This window comes from Chanos chanos, chromosome 3 (assembly GCF_902362185.1).
Source record: "Chanos chanos chromosome 3, fChaCha1.1, whole genome shotgun sequence".
NCBI lineage: Eukaryota > Metazoa > Chordata > Actinopteri > Gonorynchiformes > Chanidae > Chanos > Chanos chanos.
Window position 1 is genome coordinate 46232688 of NC_044497.1, and position 17871 is coordinate 46250558.

Genomic DNA, 17871 nt, shown 5'->3' on the forward strand with positions numbered 1-17871 from the left:
TAAGAATTCCCTCAGTCTTTTGCTCAATATTCTCTTTTATTGGAGTTTCCAAGCAGCAAGCCAGGCCTTTTGATGCTTGACTCGCTCTGGATGGATCATTTGTAGATGATTGGCAGCTTTCCCTGGAATGCCATCCAGGGTTGCGTGTTTCAGCGCGCTTTTGCTGGAGTCATTTAGTTACACTGACCTCACTTAGAGTCTAAATGATAATTTGTGGTCTGTAGCATGTGACCGTTTTACTCTTTTTCCACTAAAAGTAAAACTGTGCCACCCTATGTGCCCCGCGCTTTAGCCCTGATGGTGATTAAAATGTGAAACGAGGACATGCGGGCTTCATGAGAAGAGTAGATTTGAAAAGGGACGTGAATTTGTCGGTGGTGATGATGTAGGTATAGAATGTGGGCTGTTTACGTGTATGTGTCCCCACCTGCCTCTTTAGGCAGTGTGTTCAGCGCTGCACTGTTTGAGACTGGATACACCCGTGTTCAGTCGCCAGCTGCTGCTTTGATGTTATTTTGAAATGATTTAGAGTTAACGTGGTAGAAAAGAACGACGCGTTTTAACTCATTGCCTATTCGCGTTTGGCAAAAGTGAGATTTTAGGGGGAAAATTAATGAAAACCTTTAATGCACTTCCCTTTCTTTGGTCATTGAAATAAAGTGCTAATCTACCTTCAACCAGCTTCCTTTTTCCAGAATTGTTTAAATTAATCTATTCAGACTTATACATGATTGGTCAAGGCAGTGTGGTTGGCCTTTTTTTTCTTCATAGAGCAGTGTAGTTTTCTTTTTTTCTATCCTTGTCTCTGTCTCTCTCTCGCTCTCTCTCGCGCTCTCTCTCCCTCCCTCCCCCCCTTCTTTCTTTCCTGCTGAGAGTACAGTCACATGGTGCAAGTGGTTTAGCACCACCATCAACCAAGGACATGCCTACAAAACAGATGTACTTTCACACATACACTCATTCTCTCTCTGTCGTACACACACAGTTAGCTCACATTTCTCCTTTTTAATGTCCTCTTTTTCAGACGCTGTCAAATGAGGTCCATTGTGTGGAGGAAATTTTGAGGGTAAGTATGTGTGTGCCGTATAAGATTTTGTCCCCCGAGAGCGTAACCACTATATGACCACTATGTTCACTCAGTAGGAGAACAGAGAATCTGACAGATTACAATGGGTCTTATGTTAAGTATAGATTATTGTATTCATTATCATTACAATCTTGCTTTTAGAGGAACAGTGCATTAGAACAGAGTGGCAGATATTTAAAGACACAAACAAAATTGAAATTTTTGACTGCCTGTGATGTATCCTCTCTGTCTGTTGTCAGGATGTGAGAGGAATTAGGCTCGTGTTCTGATCTGAAATGTTTCTTTTTCCAAGCAATCATAATTTGTTTTGCTCTCTGTTGCGCCCCCCCCCCCCCCCCCCCTACAGGAAATGACCCATTCTTGGCCTCCTCTGGTAACTGCCATTCAGACGCCCAGCACAGCAGAGCCCTCCAAATTCTCTTTCCCTGTGAAGGTGAGACAACAACATCTACTAGATCAGCACAGTTTGGCATCTGAACATCTGCTTTAAAACACTGACTCAGTATTTTACATCGTACTACCATACTGCTTTAGATACTCCTAGAACAAGCATTTGTTTGTTTTCAGCTCCTATTAATCTGCTTTGTACCAAAAGTATTTTTATTGTTTAAAAATACCAGCATTAGACCTGGAAAATTAAAATGGGTGTAAATCTCTTTTCTTTGTGTTTGCTTTTTTTTTTTTTATGCAGGAATCACATGTTCATGCAGGATACCCAGGCCAAAGTAAGTGTGTGTATATTGTTGACCATGGCTCTGCAGTGAGTTATGCTGTGTCTGTTGCTCACTGCAGACAGCACTAAAGAGAAGAACAAACAGGCCTTCTGTAGGATAACTAGGATAACCATATTACCTCTGCCCATGGGGGTGGCGAGGTGGATTGGGGGAATGTGTGTTGGTGTATGTATGAATGTATATGTATGTATGGAAGGGTTGTTCTCTGGGTTTTTATTTCTCTGGTATGTTGTGAATGCCAGCCGGCTTGGCCCTTTTGTTCAGCCTCTTGCTACAGAGCAAGACAAAAACACATGCATGCGCACATTCGAAAAATTCCCACATGCACGCTTGGATGTGTGCTCATACACTTTCAAGCACACATAAATACTCCCTAAAATATATTTTTGCTTATACACACACAGACATCTCATGCACACAAACACACTATGTGTCTGCACATCCGCACAGTTGTGTGTTCACACACAGTGAGTTCGTGTCAGTTCAGTTTAAGCAGAGTACGCTCACTGCCCTTCTGTGGGCTTTTAACATCAAAGAAGCCTGAGAGTGACACAGCTGACTTTAGCCTGCTGCACCCTAATCGTTTCTCTCTCTTTCTCACTCAGAGCTTGTCTCTTGCTGATTTAAGAATTAGGCTACAAGCCTTCTTTACTCTCTTGTTTAAAAAGCTACTGCTTTCTGCTGCACTGTCCAGCCAAATGGGTTGACGACATGGAAGGAGTATATTAAGTTAGCTTGCCTCTGCATTGAATAAGCATAACTGCTTTGAAGATTTTAAATAGTCATTTTCTTCTCTGTCTTATATAAGTCAGGATGAACTCTTAAAAACTTTGATGTAATGTCTTCCTCTTTTTCTCTTTCCCTTTCTTCTTCATCCCCCTCTCCCAGAACACCATGAATCATCCCCAAAAGTTTCATCGTCACCCTGTCAGGAGGACTCAGTGTGAGTATGAACAGGTTTTCACAGCTCTGTCTGAACCCTCATTACTTACACTCTCTCTCTCTCTCTCTCTCTCTCTCTCTCTCTCTCTCTCTCTCTCTCTCTCTCTCTCTCTCTCAAGCCATAGATCTGTTTCTTTAGGGTCATTGTAACCCCAGTTAGCCTCCAAGCCCTTTGATCCTTGACTCATTTAGAGAGCTAACCTGAGCTACAAACCAAAATGGATTGTGTTAGGAGGGAAAAAAAGAAAGGGGGGAGAAAGGGGAGAGAGAGAGAAGAAGAGAAGGGAAAGGAGAGAGAGAAGAAGAGAAGGGAAAGGGGAGAGAAAGAAGAAGAGGGGGGGAAAGGAGAGAGAGAGGAGATAGACAGACTTGGCATATAGATGGCAGGGCACTTAGCAGGAACTGGACACGTGACCATGACTCTCACGAGAGAAGCGGTCTCGTCTCGTGTCCTTCGTTCTTCTCTCCTCTCCTCTGCTGCACAGACAGGCCCTGAAGGCCTGCTGTCACACTGGAGTTGCATTGCTGTTAGGTCACAAGACCTCACACTCATCTGGTGCTCCCTCTTTCTCTCTCCCTTTTTTTTTTATCATTCACCCCTTGTTCTGCCACATTATGATCTTAAATTGTACTGATGAAAATGGATTAGTGGCTCACTAAGTGACTCTTAGAGAGATTGCATTATTTTGAAATGCGCATCTCGCTTTCTCTGCAGTAGGAATGAAGTATAGCTAAAATGTTCCAGTTTCTGCAATCACGTTTGTTCTTTTTATATCAAACAATTTGTGCTCTATTTGGAAAAAGAATGAGGAGAAGGATTTGTTGTTGAAGATGATCTTTACATTTACAGTTACTGGAGTATTCTCAGTGGGCTTTTAAACATAATCTGGTTTACTCAGAAACTTGTATGAGTGGTTTGAAATATGGTGTCATTGATTGAAGCAAAGGGGTCTAAATAGTTCTGGACTCATAGTACTGAACTTATAGCTCTGGCCAATAGAACAGAGGACCAAACTTAGTAAACCTGTTGCACACTGGCTTTGCGGGAAAAAACTGTTCCTTCGAGACTTAGGTCCCTGCTAAAATTGTTTTAAATGAGGTCACAACCACCTCCAAGTCACAAGTTTTGTAGCTGCCTTTTACTTTAATTCAGGCTGGAAAATTTCTCCTACTATGCGATTTGTCATACACCTACTCGTCCACAAACACAGTCGAGTAGAGCAATATGTAGCTTGCAATAAAGCCATGTGACCAAAGCATATGGAAAGACCGCTGTGCACTGACTGTTTACTGTCGAAAGAACGGATGCTTTTTTTTGTTGTTGTTGTTTTCGTTTTTCTTCATTCCTTGTGCTGACCTCTTAAAATGTGCTTTTCTAAGGACAGAACCTGTCGAATGTTTTATTTTTCATGAACACATAGGATGCCGTCACTATAGCAAATGGGATTTTGTATACAGCATGTGGAACAAAAGCTTTTTGAAATGCCCTCTTTTCTTCGACTACTCTGATACACTGTCCTGCATTAATGCTAGACTACACTGTCCTGCATTATTGCTATCACCATCCCACACACAGAAGAACTCTGAATAGATACAACAGCGCACAGTGAGGCATCCTGTCCCTTCTCAGACATGCCAAGGGCTTTGAACAGCATTATAGACCACTAGGGGGGCCTTCCTTTTCTTTCACTTTTTTGTTGCCACTGCAAGGAAGGATAGATTGAAGCTGATTGATATATTCACCAACTCTGTTAGGGTTGACGTTTAACTGAGCTAAATCAGTCTCAGCTTTTGTCGTTCTGATCCAAAGTTCACTTGATTTTAGGTCGATTGCCTGTGGTTTGAGAGCTTTAGCCTAACACTTAGGTGTATTTATAGAAGCAATGTATTTATACACATGTGAAATGAAGTAGTTCACCCAGAGACAATGTGCTAAATTAGCTCCCCAGCTAAACTCCTGACTGAGCTTTATGTATCATCCCGGTATTTATGCCAGGACAAGATCCTGTTATCCCCTTCTCTGTGAACCAGGCGCCTCTCATAACTTTGGGTTATGCTTAACCTCACACAACTTTCCTGGGAAATCACTTTATGTATGTGGGAGAGGGGGATTGACTGGGATTTCAGGAGGCTGGGAGGGCACATCTGTTCAGTAGCTTCGGCAGGCAGCCTGGAGATGTTGGGGCTTTGCTGTGTTTTGATTGGATGGGGGCCCAGGAGTGAACTCCAGGGAAGACAGTGATTGGTTACCGGAGACAGCCCCACTCTGGTAAGAAGTCAGAAAGAACAAGGGGGAGCTTGTTGTAGGCAAAAGGATTCTGTAGACACTGGAAATTACAGGATACCGAGGGTGATGTTGATTAAGTTGATTGTCTAGAACACTTTCTTGGCCAGGAATGACTACTCGAGTGCCTCATTCCTTTCATGTCACAATATGCCCCCTTTTTTTTTTGGTCTGTTTAATGTTTTCAATTTTACTTTCATATACATCATTTATGTGACTCTTTTTGTACCATCACTGTCAGATAAGGCATTTCCCAAAAGTCATCTCTCAGCACCATGTGTAATTGTGGAGAACCAAAAGGCATAGACCATTTTCCAGCATGCTTTGTGTTGTATAGATGCTTCAAGCAATTGAAGTGTCGGGTTTGTTCTTTCTTTATCACCAACAGCTAGTGTTTACAAACTGCTACTCACACTCTGGGCAGAGCTAGCAGCATTTGGCACTGTTTACACAGGATAGGGAGTGAGGGGGAGGCCTTGAACCTAAGAATGAAAAAAACAAAAAAACAAAAAAAAACTACTGAGTGTTTTTTGTTGCTTCTCCTTGGGTAAGTAGGCAGGGGAGCTGTATTTGCTGAGCTCTACGGTGTTGTACTAACTTTCATGTCCTTTGGTGTGGGTGGTAAACCCTGCTGGGCTTTGACGGCAGTTGTGAATTGTAAGACAGATTAAGCTAATTGGACATTATGTGTTGAAAAATCTTTTACTCTTTAACTGTGCAGTGACCACGCGCATCTGTGTTCCAGTAAACGTAGGTTATTGCGACCTTTTCAGCATATGCAAAACATTTACCAGTCTTGCCAACTGCATAACCTTCTTTGGTCACTTGCTTCCTGTGCAATAGATGTATCTGAACAAGTGGACAACCTGGCTTATTAGCTATGCTAACTAGCTAAAGCTAGCTTTGACAAGTGATCTAGTTAGCAAGTCATCCTGTGAATCTACCAAAGAACAGTTAGTTGCTAAATCAGTGCTTAGATCCAAAAACTGTTGATTTTTCCATTTACTCCACATTTCATATGATGCTGTCACAGTTTTGTGTTGTAGTTGCTGTAATGCCACTTGACCAGCTTTGGTGCACACAGAGATAAAAGTTTTTAGCACTACTCATTTTCCCTCCCCAAGGACCATTTCTTTGTGATTTTCTCTGTACATTTAAACATTGTTATGTTAATGGAATTTTTTTTTTGTCACATTTATTTTAAGTAAGCAGACAACTGTTAATGTGGAGGCCTGTATGTTCTCACCTGTCTCTCACCTGTGACTATATCCTCACTTGTGTCTCATCTATGTCTCAGAGTGTCTCAAGACTGCAGTGCTCCTCAGTCAGCACATTCCAGTGGTGGAGAGTCGGCAAGCTCCAGTGACTCAGAGAGCAGCTCAGGCTCTGAGTCGGACAGCGAGAGTGCCACCGAGGAGACCTTGCCAGTCCCCAGAAACAATCCCCCTCCACCCAAGGTACACACACACACACACACACACACACACACACACACACACACACACACAAATAAAGCACTGGACAACATATCCAGTTCTCTCAAGGTCAAATGGCAAGTAAGACTGGCTGCCACTTTTAGTGTTGAACCAATCAAGAGGTCTGTCAGATTTTCAGTTATACTTTGCCCACTCTTTATGTCTAAGCCTTGAAAAAGATTCAACTCTTCAAACAGTTTACTAATATAGTTTCTACATCCATATGTCTGCTTATTGTTTGCAATATAGTGAATGAAGATGTAAAGATTTGCTTTTGGTATACACCAACAGAGAGGGGGAATTCAGTAGAACACATAAACTGAACAAAGTGCTGTTGAATCAGGATTTAAAGGCCAGCCCAGACTATTATGTAAGAGTGAAAGTTAAAAATCAATAAAGAGAACAAGAGAGAGAGATATGGGCTAAAAGAGATAGTGATATGTGTTTTAGGAGATGAGAAGGATAAGGGAAAAAGAGATGGGCTTATGAGGGAGAAGCAAGAGAAGCTGATAGAGGGGTTTTTACCGTTTGTGTGTGTGTATGGTTAAGAGATCATTAGCCAGTCTGCCTTCTCTGTAGATAAATGACCTCCAGGAACAGCTGACTTACTGCAACTGACAGCTGTGTTTACACACAGGAAAGCTAATGTGAATTACTGCAACTGCTTGCCTGATTTTTCAGAGAAGTGACTGCTAGTTGGTCTTTTGTATACTCTTTCTTTTAAAAGATAGAAAAGGTAAGACGCTGAGATTCTGGAAAGTTCTGGAAAATGTTGGGGCAAATGTTTATGGTGTCAGGTGTGCATATATTAGAGATACAAATATTTGGTTTATGTTATTAGGGCAGTAGACATTCAAATGCAAAGTAACTAATGAAATCGGGCTGCTGCTTAGGTTCAGTATCCTTAATCACAAGAAGATGAAGATTTAGTGGTCTCTGACTGTAAATTGTGAATCACATAGCATGAGGCTGGGGAACTTAATAAATAAGTGTAATTTTTTGACAGACTTTCTGGTACCTGGAACTAGTGGGATTTCTATTCATTGTAATTGCGTTGCAGCATGTGGCCTGATTTTGTGTGTATGATTGGCAGGCGGAAGGTCCAGCAGGGGACTGGCTGTTGTGTCGATGGCTGCCAGCCACACAGCAGAGTATAAACCCAGAGAATCAGGGTGATGGCATCACCCCAAGCCCCAGTGCTGCCACTAAACCGCAGTCCAGCGTCCACACCGAGGACTACAACTCCCATATTCCACCGGCACGGCTGCCGTTCAGCGAAACTGAAAGTAAGCCCCAGGGTTCTAGCCAGCATGGCCACCACAAGTCTCCTGAACACCGTGAGACTCAAGGCAGCAAAAGGAAGGTGGTGGGTAACAAGCACCCATTAAAGAACACTAAAGCGCACCGTCCGGAGGAGACCCGGACAGGCGTATGCGTGGAGAGCGTCACGGTGGCACCCCGCGACTCAGACCCTGCTTTCACAGACCGCCCAAAGGTGAAAACGAAAACGCCCCACGGGCAGGGCAGCACCAAAGCGGACATTAAAAAACCTGAGAAGCGTGCCTCTTCAGTGAAGAAGAAGACGCAAGAACCTACTCCTAAGGTCACGGTAACAATAGCCAGTACAAAGGAGAGTGACCCTGCACCTGCACCTGCGTCTAGTCCAGCGCGTGTGCGGGCCTCTTCGCCTTCCCAGCCCGTCAAATCCAGCAGCTTACAAACAGACACGCTCAGTGTTCAGAAGCCCTCAAAAAAACATCGCAGGAGCTCACTTTCTAAGAACAGAAAGCGAGACTCATCTTCCAAGTCCAGCCATACGCATTCTGACCCCCTGATGGTGAAGATTGATCTCAGTTTGCTCTTCAGAGTCCCTCAGGGACCCAAACCAGCAAAACAGGCTCCTGGGGGCCACAGTAAGAAGTCTTCAGTGGAGAAGGGTGATCTTGCCAATGTTAAAGCTGCCAAGAAGAGACCTGTGAGTTTGAATTTACTGTTCTTGTAAAAATGCGAGTTCAGTAATACCCATGTATTTCTCATTTTAATGAGATTTACAACTTAATTATGAGCACCAGTTAATTCCACCAATTAATTATTCATTCAACTCAATTATTTATGAAATATTATAAGAGGTTTGTCTCAATTTGCACAACAGTAGATGTTCTGTGATTGAATTCAAATAGTCCACTGAGTTTGTGTGTGTAACGTTTAAGTGCTTGGCAGTGTTTGCCAAATGTATTGTAAACTGTTTTCTGAGTAGCGTTAACAAGATTAGAATCCCTCTTTTAGCATGGCAGCTCATGAGCAAGCCTTTAGTTGAGCGGAAACACACTAATTGCACAACAGTTCTGGTAACATACCAGGAGGTAGTTTGTTTTCCTAGGAATGTCTTAATTATAGATAATGTTGCATAAAGTTTATGCCTTGTTGGCTAGCTGCGACATCTGGCCTTCCACTTGTATCTCTGTTCTGATGTAGAGGAAAATTTTGGTTGCTTGAGGACAATTAGATTTTTTCGCCCATTCAGAAGTACCTTTTTCTGAGCACCGTCTAAACTAAAACTAAAATGGCCTATTAGAGTCTTGCCAGTTAAATGCAAACAAAAAAGCTAAACAGTCACTGGTTTCCCTCAGAGAGTGTAACAGTACCTGGTATGTGGCTGTCAGTGTCAGTACTTTAAGGAGGAGACTCTAAGCACTAAGCGATAAGCAAACGATCTGTCCTGTTTGGGACAGCTGACGTGAGATCTGTGTGATTTCTCAGAGAGCTCCTACTGTGAGTCACAGTGAGAGAGTATGGTCTCATATTACTGCAGGCCTTAGCTCAGAAACCCAGCCATCTGCTGACTGACTCCACAGAGAATTCATTTGTTTTTGAAGCATACCTCCGCCTATCAGTACATTCAGAGGAAATGCTGTCTTTTTTAGGTTTTAATTTGATCTCCAAACATTTGTGTTTATATACTTAACATTAGACTTGAAGCCCTCACTGGTCAGACATGGTGACTCGGTGTAAGAGAACACTATACTCTACAATGAGTTGAACTGTTTGTTGTAAGCTGAATATGCAGACTCTGTCTTAACAAGTGTAAACATACTGTAAATCATAAGCGGTGTGTATATATATTTATACACAATATAGTGGATTATGCTTCCCAGATAGATCAAAAATGGGTAGAACTGATAAATAGCAGAACCTTTTGATCACTGTAATGAAAAAAGACTCTGGAGGTTTAGCTGGTTTACTGCTTTCCCAGGCTGATCCGACCGACAAGCATGAGAAATCTCTGCCCAAGAAGAAACTGAAGGTGGAAAAAGAGAGCAAGTCATCGTCATCCTCCCACCACAATGCCAGTAAAGCAGAGTGAGTAAAACCGAAGCCATACACTTCTCACTATTCAGACTGTGGTCTCATTTGTACAGGTAAAACATGTAATTTTTCTGAAATTTCATCTGAAATATTCTTAAGGTAAAGTGATTTTAAGACTTCTACATTTCAGTATCTATGTAGTCATTGTAATTTCCCAAATTTCCAAGCAGCAGTTGAAACTTGGGGAGGGGGGGGCGTGGTGGATATGTAATGATTTGAATGGAAAGTACCTGCGTGTCCATCTATAGCAGCCACAGTCCGACGGCATCTTCATTTTGTGCCCTTGTCATAAACATGCACTGTGGCCTGTCTCATGATAGGGCACCCAAAAACAATGGAGAGGAGAAGGAGAGAAAGAAAAGCAAGAAGAACCATCCTCCTCTCCCTCAGCCTTCCTCTCAGGTGCCCGTGAAGGGATCTGGTCTAAAGCGACGCCCCCCGGAGACCACAGAGGGAAGTGCAGTGCAGGAGAGCAGCGACAAAGTAAAGCACAAGAAGAGCTCGGGAAAACGGCCCGACCATGCCAAAACTGGCAAGGTAATGGAGCACAGACACACAGGCACGGACTCACGCACTCACTTGTTCATGTTCATGCCGCTTCATGACGGTGATAGTGTTTTGCCAAACTATGGAAACTGAAATGCTGACTTGAGCCTGCTGAGCCTAATTTGAACATATTTTTTTAGCTTTTTCCATGTGATTCTGTTCTGATGACTTTTATTTAACAATGTTGGTCATATTTAGACTGTGAAATAATGAGTTCAATTTTGGAATTAAGAGTTTTGATCTTTTTTTCATGTCAGTCTTGGTAGAGGTAATGAATGCTCTCTCTTCCATTCTGGAACAACAGAAGGCCCCAAAGAGCAGCTTGTCTGTGCCAGAACCTGCCCAGTCAGCTGGAGCTCCAGCTAAACACAGACCTCTACTCAAGATTGACGACAGGTGAGACTTAAATTATTCATTAAGACCCTACAGTTTGCAGGCCTCACAAATCCTTCAACAGCTAATGTTATTTAGCTCAAAACTATAGTCCAGGACATAATAACATGGTATCTCATTTAGCTCGTACACAGGAAATATCATTTTGAAGTTTTCTCAGACAATTAGAGGAAGAGCTTTATGGCAGAAGCAGTTTGATGCCAGTATGTTAGTGTCAATGAAATCATTCTTATGCTGAGTCTGTGTCCCTGTAAATATTTAGCTTTTAGCTCATTAATGGGTTTGCATTGGCTGTTTTCTGTTGACATAACGTCTGTTGATAACACTTGTACTGATCGTGTCTACAGTTGAGCTAAGAATGTAGGTTTAAGACTCAAGTACCACATGTCATCTGTTAAAACATGTAAGTAAATGGGGTTTTTTTTCTACCAATAAAATTCCTGTGTTGTAGGCCATACCCTGTGGAGCATCATATGAAGGAGGCCAAAAAACTGAAGCACAAAGCAGATGCCATGGTAAGTAACTTTTTTCCTTTTCCTTTTTTTCCTTTCTTTTCTTTTTCTTTTCTTTTCTTTTCTTTTCTTTACACATTTCGTCCATTCTTTTGTTCTTTCTGCCTTTGTCTCTCCATTGATGTGAATGTTTAACCTTGATCAGAGTCTTTCTACACGTTTTGCTCCCTGTCTCACATTTGTTCCTGTAGTCGGATAAGCTAGGGAAAGCCTTTAACTACCTGGATGCTGCAATGTCCTTTGTGGAAAGTGGTATCGCCATGGAAACTGATCCTCAGAATCCCAAGTCAGCGTACACCATGTTCTCAGAGACCTTGGACCTGATCAAGTGAGTGGAGTACACTGAAGCTAAAGCAGTAATAATGAAGGACAATGCCTAATTACCACTGCCTAATGTATAGCCCCTGTTAATAAGGCTATCCTATTAAACTAAGGTTAGCACTGTGGACGTGTTTTTTATTTATTTGTGCATGTGTTTTTGCATGTTTGTGCATGTGCAAGATCCCTTTGAGGTTACACAATGCTTTTGCACTGTCACACAGTTACTAATAAACTATCTTTGGTTTTGTTATCTCTTCTTTCTCAGGTTTATACTGAAACTAAAGAACTATATGGACCCATCAGCCCCTGCAGCTGAGAGAGACTTTCTAGTTCTGTGGTAAGTGTCAAAAAGGTTTCAAATTATTGACTGATTGACCAGATGTACTGTATCATAGAGAAGTGTTTTAAAAGTTGATTATTAAGGACTGTTCTGTGTCATTGATACAGTGTAGAAGGTGACTGGGGTAGTTATGTAAAGTCTGTCCTCTGTTTAACCTCCAGTATGAGATGCCAATCTCTGCTCCAGATGGCAATGTTCCGCTACAAAAGAGAATCAGCACTTAAGTATTCAAAGACACTCTCTGAACATTTCAAGGTATGGTAGTCCTCTTATTTTTAAAAATTGTATTCTCCAATTGCTTTCACTTCTTTCTCCTCACTGTTTACAAGACTATACATGCACAATGCTGTTGTGCATGGTCTACAGTGGCCCAAAAACTTTTTTGATCAAGAAATCAGTTAGTTTGTAGTAATATTTGCATTGCTATTCCTGGAATAGTGTGTTTATTTCTACGAGGAAGTGATAAAAACATCAGTCTCATTTGATGTTTTTTCTTCTATTGGGCTGTTTACTTGGTAGTCTACAGCATGCTGTATGAGTCAGTCATTACAAAAGGAGACAGATAGTGCTAAATAAAACATGTCTTTCTTGATTTTCTAGAGCTCTGCCAAAACAGTGCAAGCTCCCTCCCCCTGCATCTTAAAGTAAGTAACCAAGCTTCCTGTCTGGCTGGTTGACTGTACCACACTGTTAGACAGTTCCTTCCTGTTGTGAACATTCTGTTGGCATAACTTGTGTTTTCAGTCAGGCTGCACTGCAACTCTGTCCATAGAGTAAATTAGAGGATGGAAGGAAACATGAATAATTAATGACTTCCTACAGGGCAGTTTGGTATTAAAGAAGTAAATACTTTTTGTGATTTTTTTTTTTTTTTACCTTGATGGCGCATTAGATGAATCACTTAACTGTCTCTTTCCTTCACCGCCTTTCTTTCTTTCTTTCTTTCTTTCTTTCTTTCTTTCTTTCTTTCTCTCTGTCACTCTCACTCTTTCACAGAGGTGCAGGGACACCCTCCCCCATGTCTCCCATGCCCTCTCCGGCCAGTTCGGCCAGCTCTGGCCCAGGCTCGAACCACAGTGGTGGAACAGGCTCAGTCAACACTGTGGCCATTCCCCAGGTCATCCAGCAGGTGGCATGCTGTTACGTCAACATCACGGCTCTGTTTCTCAGCGCCCACGACACCTGGGAACAGGCCGAGGAGCTTGCACACAAAGGCAGGGGTAAGGAGCCCCCTTCACACGTGGAGTTAAGGTCATGAGCGGTGGGCCAGGTGCATTTGGAAGCTTTGACAGCTAGTCACCGTGAGAACTGGATGCTGAGAGTTGTGCAACATTTTAAAGACTTTTTTTTATTGTTATTGGAATGATGAATGTTTTCAGTATCAACGAATTTTGTTTGTGTTTGATTGTGTTGCTCTGAGCTCTTCGTGGATGGTCTATATTAGAACTGTAGTTGTGGAGAGAGTTGTTTCTTTTCCTTTTTAATTTAGTTTATATCCAGGTTTTGAAAGGGTCATGTACAGATTTAGATTTAAATTTAGATAGGTTGAGATCTTTTCTATTCATTTTCATCTTCAGGGGAAAGTAATGCCACAGAAACAAAGGCTTTAACTGCAGACTTTCATATCATTTGAAAAGAAAGCTCTTTTACCAGGGTTTACCTTGTTTTTCCATGTACTTGCACACCACATTGAGGCATCTGTGTTTTCATTATATGTGTCTGAGGACATGAACTAGGTAAAGCACTACTGCCTTGATGTGTGTGTTTGGGTGTGTTTTAAAGATTTGTTTGTGTCTCTACCCACAGGTCTTGTCTCTGAGCTGGACTCTGCTGTTGGCCAGCTCAGTTTGACCTCCAGTATGAGCACACTTGTGCGTTACACTCGCCAAGGCCTTCACTGGCTCAGACTGGACACACAGGAGGCCCACTGACTGCCCAGCATTGTCTGCTACCCATCGGCTAACCCCCGTCTAGTTACATTTGATTTCTATTCTACTCCGTAGGGGATGCAGGAAAACCCCATATCACTTTGCACTTTGTAATTAATGAAACAAGTCCCTACTTTACTTCAGGTCTGTCTGGACAAATCTATCATTTTGGTGGCCCTCAGAAGTGAAATCAAGTCATGGCCCATTGGATTTATACCGAAAACAGTGTGTGTGTGTGTTTTTTTTTTTGTCAGTGATCAACAAGCTTGGCATATCCGCTTAAAATGTCATTTGTCACATGTCGGTCACCAAAACAACTGTTGTCACGCTTGCTCATAGCAACCCTTAGTTCTGAATGTTTTCTTTTTTTGGATGAGTGCTTGTGAGCCAGAAAGATGAAGAAACAGAGAGTGAGAAGAGGAGAGAGAGAGGCATATGAGTAAGCCATATGAAATGTATCTTCCTCTGTGTAGAACACTCAACCACATTCTCTTACCATGTACCGCTCTATATCCCTCAAAGTGAATCCACACTGCAGCTCTTCTGTCTGAGCGGAGGTTTGGTAGTTTGGATGAGACCAGGTGAACTGCACACTTCTTTGTACATCATGTCCTAACTCAGAGACGACTGAGGCTCCCCTGGAGCCCAGCTTTATTATCTCATTTTTCCATTTGCCTCAAGAATGGTGAGGTGGAAAAAAACGATCGACCAGGAAAGAAACAATGGCCTCTGGATAAGGACAAGCCAGTTAGTGGTGACAAGATTATTTGTGGGTATCCTTACTCTTAATACGATTATTATTGATTTATTTGTGGTAATATTTTGACATGTGATGAATTCAGTTTAAATGATGTTTTGTTTGGATGGTCAAAAGCACCAGACACCATTAGTAATCTTAGTGGTTACACCACACGTAACCTGTTTAAAGGCATGGACACGAGACATTTCTAAAGAGCACAAAGCTCTGCAGATCAACTTGTTCTTTTACTTTCCTTCATCAAGTGCTGTTTTCACTGAAGTGACATTTCAAAATATCACTTTAAGGGCACGAGTGCTGAAAGAAAACCCACACCCACTCGTCAACCCCACAAACGCTTTTTGAAGCCTTTTTTTTTAGGGTTTACAATGAAGAGTAACTTCACTTGCTCCACAAAGATGACAGAATTCTTATTAGACCAAAGCATATCCAAATATAAGCCCAGTGCCAGGAATCGATGTTTTTTAGAATGTGGAACTTATCATGTGATGAACAGATTAGTTACACAGAGGAGGTAGAACTGTCTTAAGGTCGGGGACAGATTGCTTTGATACACAGGCCTTGCGCTTAATGTCCACTCTGTTTTTCAACTCCTCGTTAATGGATCCAGTTGCTATGAAATGAGTGCCTTATACCATAGCTGTTGATGGACAGTTCCTCTTTTTGCTGGGTAGAGTAAGTATTGAATGTATCAGAGGCAGAATTCAGTCTGTCAGCCCACAGTCTTGGAGAATATTCCTTGTTGCCTCATAGTCTTTGAACCTGGCTCAGCTTATCACCTTGTATTATCCAAACTGGGTTAGCTTGGTTAAAGTAACAACAGGGCAACAACACAGAATTATGTGAAATTTCTTGTGGTCCCCAAGGACAGAGTTGACAAATATTGGTGTACATGGTGAATCCAAGCTTACATGTTTATCCCTGAGAATGTTTTTGAAGGGGCCATTTGAAGTTAAGAGTCATTATGTGCTTCTAACGCTTCCTTTTCTCTCATGAACATATACTTAAATATTGTTGAGGAAGCTTAGAAGATTAACATTTAAGAAATTGCTGTTTCTCCATCCCTCCAGTGAAGAGGCTTATAACATCAGAACGTGATGTAAAATAAGCAAGACACCTGTGAGCAGTATACTGACAGGAAATGATGCATCTGTGATCCCCCAGCTCGCTTCCTTTAGGAAGACTCAGTCAGGACCCAAACCTAGGGATACATTTTGGAACAACATCCTCAAACAGTGTCATCATATCTCCAAAGTTTCTGCCGCTGAATGCGGCATAAACCACTACTAGAGGTCAGAGCTGAAGGTGATGATTGATTTGAATCCAATATCTGACCTTTGAACCTTTTGATTTGAGTGCCTATTTTCACAGCTACCTGCACAGCTTTTAGTGAATTGTCGGTGAACAGTGCTGTGGAATGTTTGTGTTTCTTGTTTTGTTTCGTTTTGTTTTTCCCTTGTTTTTTTTTTTGGGGGGGGTTTTTTTGACATTCGTCATTGCACTTCATATCTGCTTTTAGTTCAAACTGAAACTAATCATTTTTGGGAAGACATTTGGACACTAGCATAGGATGACTACATTAATGTGAAAAATGCTGGCCAGGTTAGTCAATATGGTTTGGGTCTGGTGAGGCCAAGATAGTTTATAAAAGCTGTATTTAATTTTATTGGCGGATATTTATTGTTTCACAGTTTCTGTTCTTGACCAAGTAGAAAGTTCTATTTATTTATTAAACATTTAACAATTTCCTGATTTTTTTTTCAGTTGCTCCCTAATGGTTTTAAACCTTTGATTTAAAGGCTAAGGATAGGAGTAAATCCTTTCCCCCCCTGTGAAAGGCCAACATCTAGACCCTTTGCACTCATTCAAATGAAAAGTATTTCCAGTTTCTATCAGTGTTCCCCCCCCCCCTTTCCTTTTTTTCTTTTTTTTTCTTTTTTTTATTTAATGAAACAATGCAAAGGAGTTCTTTAACTTCGGTTGATGTTTATAGCAATAATGATTTACTAAAGGTCTATAATTCTCTAACTTAAATTCTTTTACTTAGAAACATGTTTTTTCATACGTTTAAGACGACTTGTAAGTGGCTTAGTTTGGGTTAACTTTGTTCACAGCTGAAGCAACCTGTGCCATGAGATGTTTCCATATTTTCATCGGTTCTCTCACCTTTTTTTCCTGTACTGGATTGTGAAATGGGAACTCACTGGAAAGTTCAGTAGGAATGCGAACATACAAGGGCTGCACATGAAATCGTAGAAGAATAATGTGTATACGTATTTATTTTACCATAATTATAAAGGAAATGAACTATTACACTATTAGAATGATTTGTGTTGGTTATTTCATGTGTTTGATTCTTCCTCAGAAGGCTGCTTTCTGTACATAAAGCACACTTTTATTGGACAGTCAATATCGATTGTCCTGTCAACCTTACACGCTGAACATGAACACTCGTTTGTGACTTTTTTTTTTTTTTTTTCACGCTGTACTGTCTTTAATGAAGACTTCTAAACTAATTTCAGAATCATGTTACATGTCATTTCATGTTTTCAAGACTAAGATTTGCTACACCTCATTTGAACTGTTCAGTCTGTGCGCTGCAAACTGTTTGTATGGGTGTTTGGTATGCAAAGTAAGTAAATCCCTCATTCATAAAATACATGTTAAGAACCTTTAAGGACTGAAATCATTAACAATGAAATCATTCAGAATTATTTTGTAATTCTACTTTTTTTTGCCTTGTGGACATATGTAAATACTCTTGAGTTGTTGTACAGGGATGTATAAAGATTGATTGGCAATGAATATAGGTTTTTTTTCCCCTTAACTATGAAAAGATCCCTTTTTTTCCCAAAGACTCTGTTTTTTGCAGGCATTTTGTAGCTTTACTGCTGTAGCCGAATGAGCTGTCATTAAAGCCAGCTGTCTCCTGGTTCAGAGGCCCCTTTTCTGCCCTCGACCAAGGCTCTGCTTTGTAAAATGTTTCAGAGGCAATAAAGTTTTGGGGACAATATGCAACTTTGTCTTGTTTTTCATTTTTTAAATTAAGGGCAAGTGTTTTTAATGAGGTCAAAATGAGAGAAAAGATTACATTGTATGTACATACACAGTATAAATCTGTATTGTATATACATACACAATAAAAATCTGCATTGTACACATATACACAATATAAATCTGTATTGT

At 41.2% G+C, this 17871-nt stretch overlaps 1 protein-coding gene across 1 annotated transcript in view; it reads left to right on the top strand.

Moving 5' to 3' along the window:
* The window catches only part of aff1 (AF4/FMR2 family, member 1), a 35439-nt gene extending 18818 nt beyond the window's left edge, over positions 1 to 16621 (top strand). Inside the window, exons 4-19 of the mRNA XM_030768377.1 lie at positions 1025 to 1066; positions 1434 to 1520; positions 1779 to 1812; positions 2710 to 2764; positions 6345 to 6504; positions 7616 to 8497; positions 9776 to 9882; positions 10209 to 10425; positions 10739 to 10830; positions 11279 to 11342; positions 11531 to 11667; positions 11926 to 11997; positions 12162 to 12255; positions 12601 to 12644; positions 12997 to 13220; positions 13807 to 16621. Coding sequence (XP_030624237.1) covers positions 1025 to 1066; positions 1434 to 1520; positions 1779 to 1812; positions 2710 to 2764; positions 6345 to 6504; positions 7616 to 8497; positions 9776 to 9882; positions 10209 to 10425; positions 10739 to 10830; positions 11279 to 11342; positions 11531 to 11667; positions 11926 to 11997; positions 12162 to 12255; positions 12601 to 12644; positions 12997 to 13220; positions 13807 to 13931 — 2436 coding nt within the window. The 3' untranslated portion in view covers positions 13932 to 16621. The remainder of the gene's footprint in view (positions 1 to 1024; positions 1067 to 1433; positions 1521 to 1778; positions 1813 to 2709; positions 2765 to 6344; positions 6505 to 7615; positions 8498 to 9775; positions 9883 to 10208; positions 10426 to 10738; positions 10831 to 11278; positions 11343 to 11530; positions 11668 to 11925; positions 11998 to 12161; positions 12256 to 12600; positions 12645 to 12996; positions 13221 to 13806) is intronic.
* The last annotated feature ends 1250 nt before the right edge of the window (positions 16622 to 17871 follow it).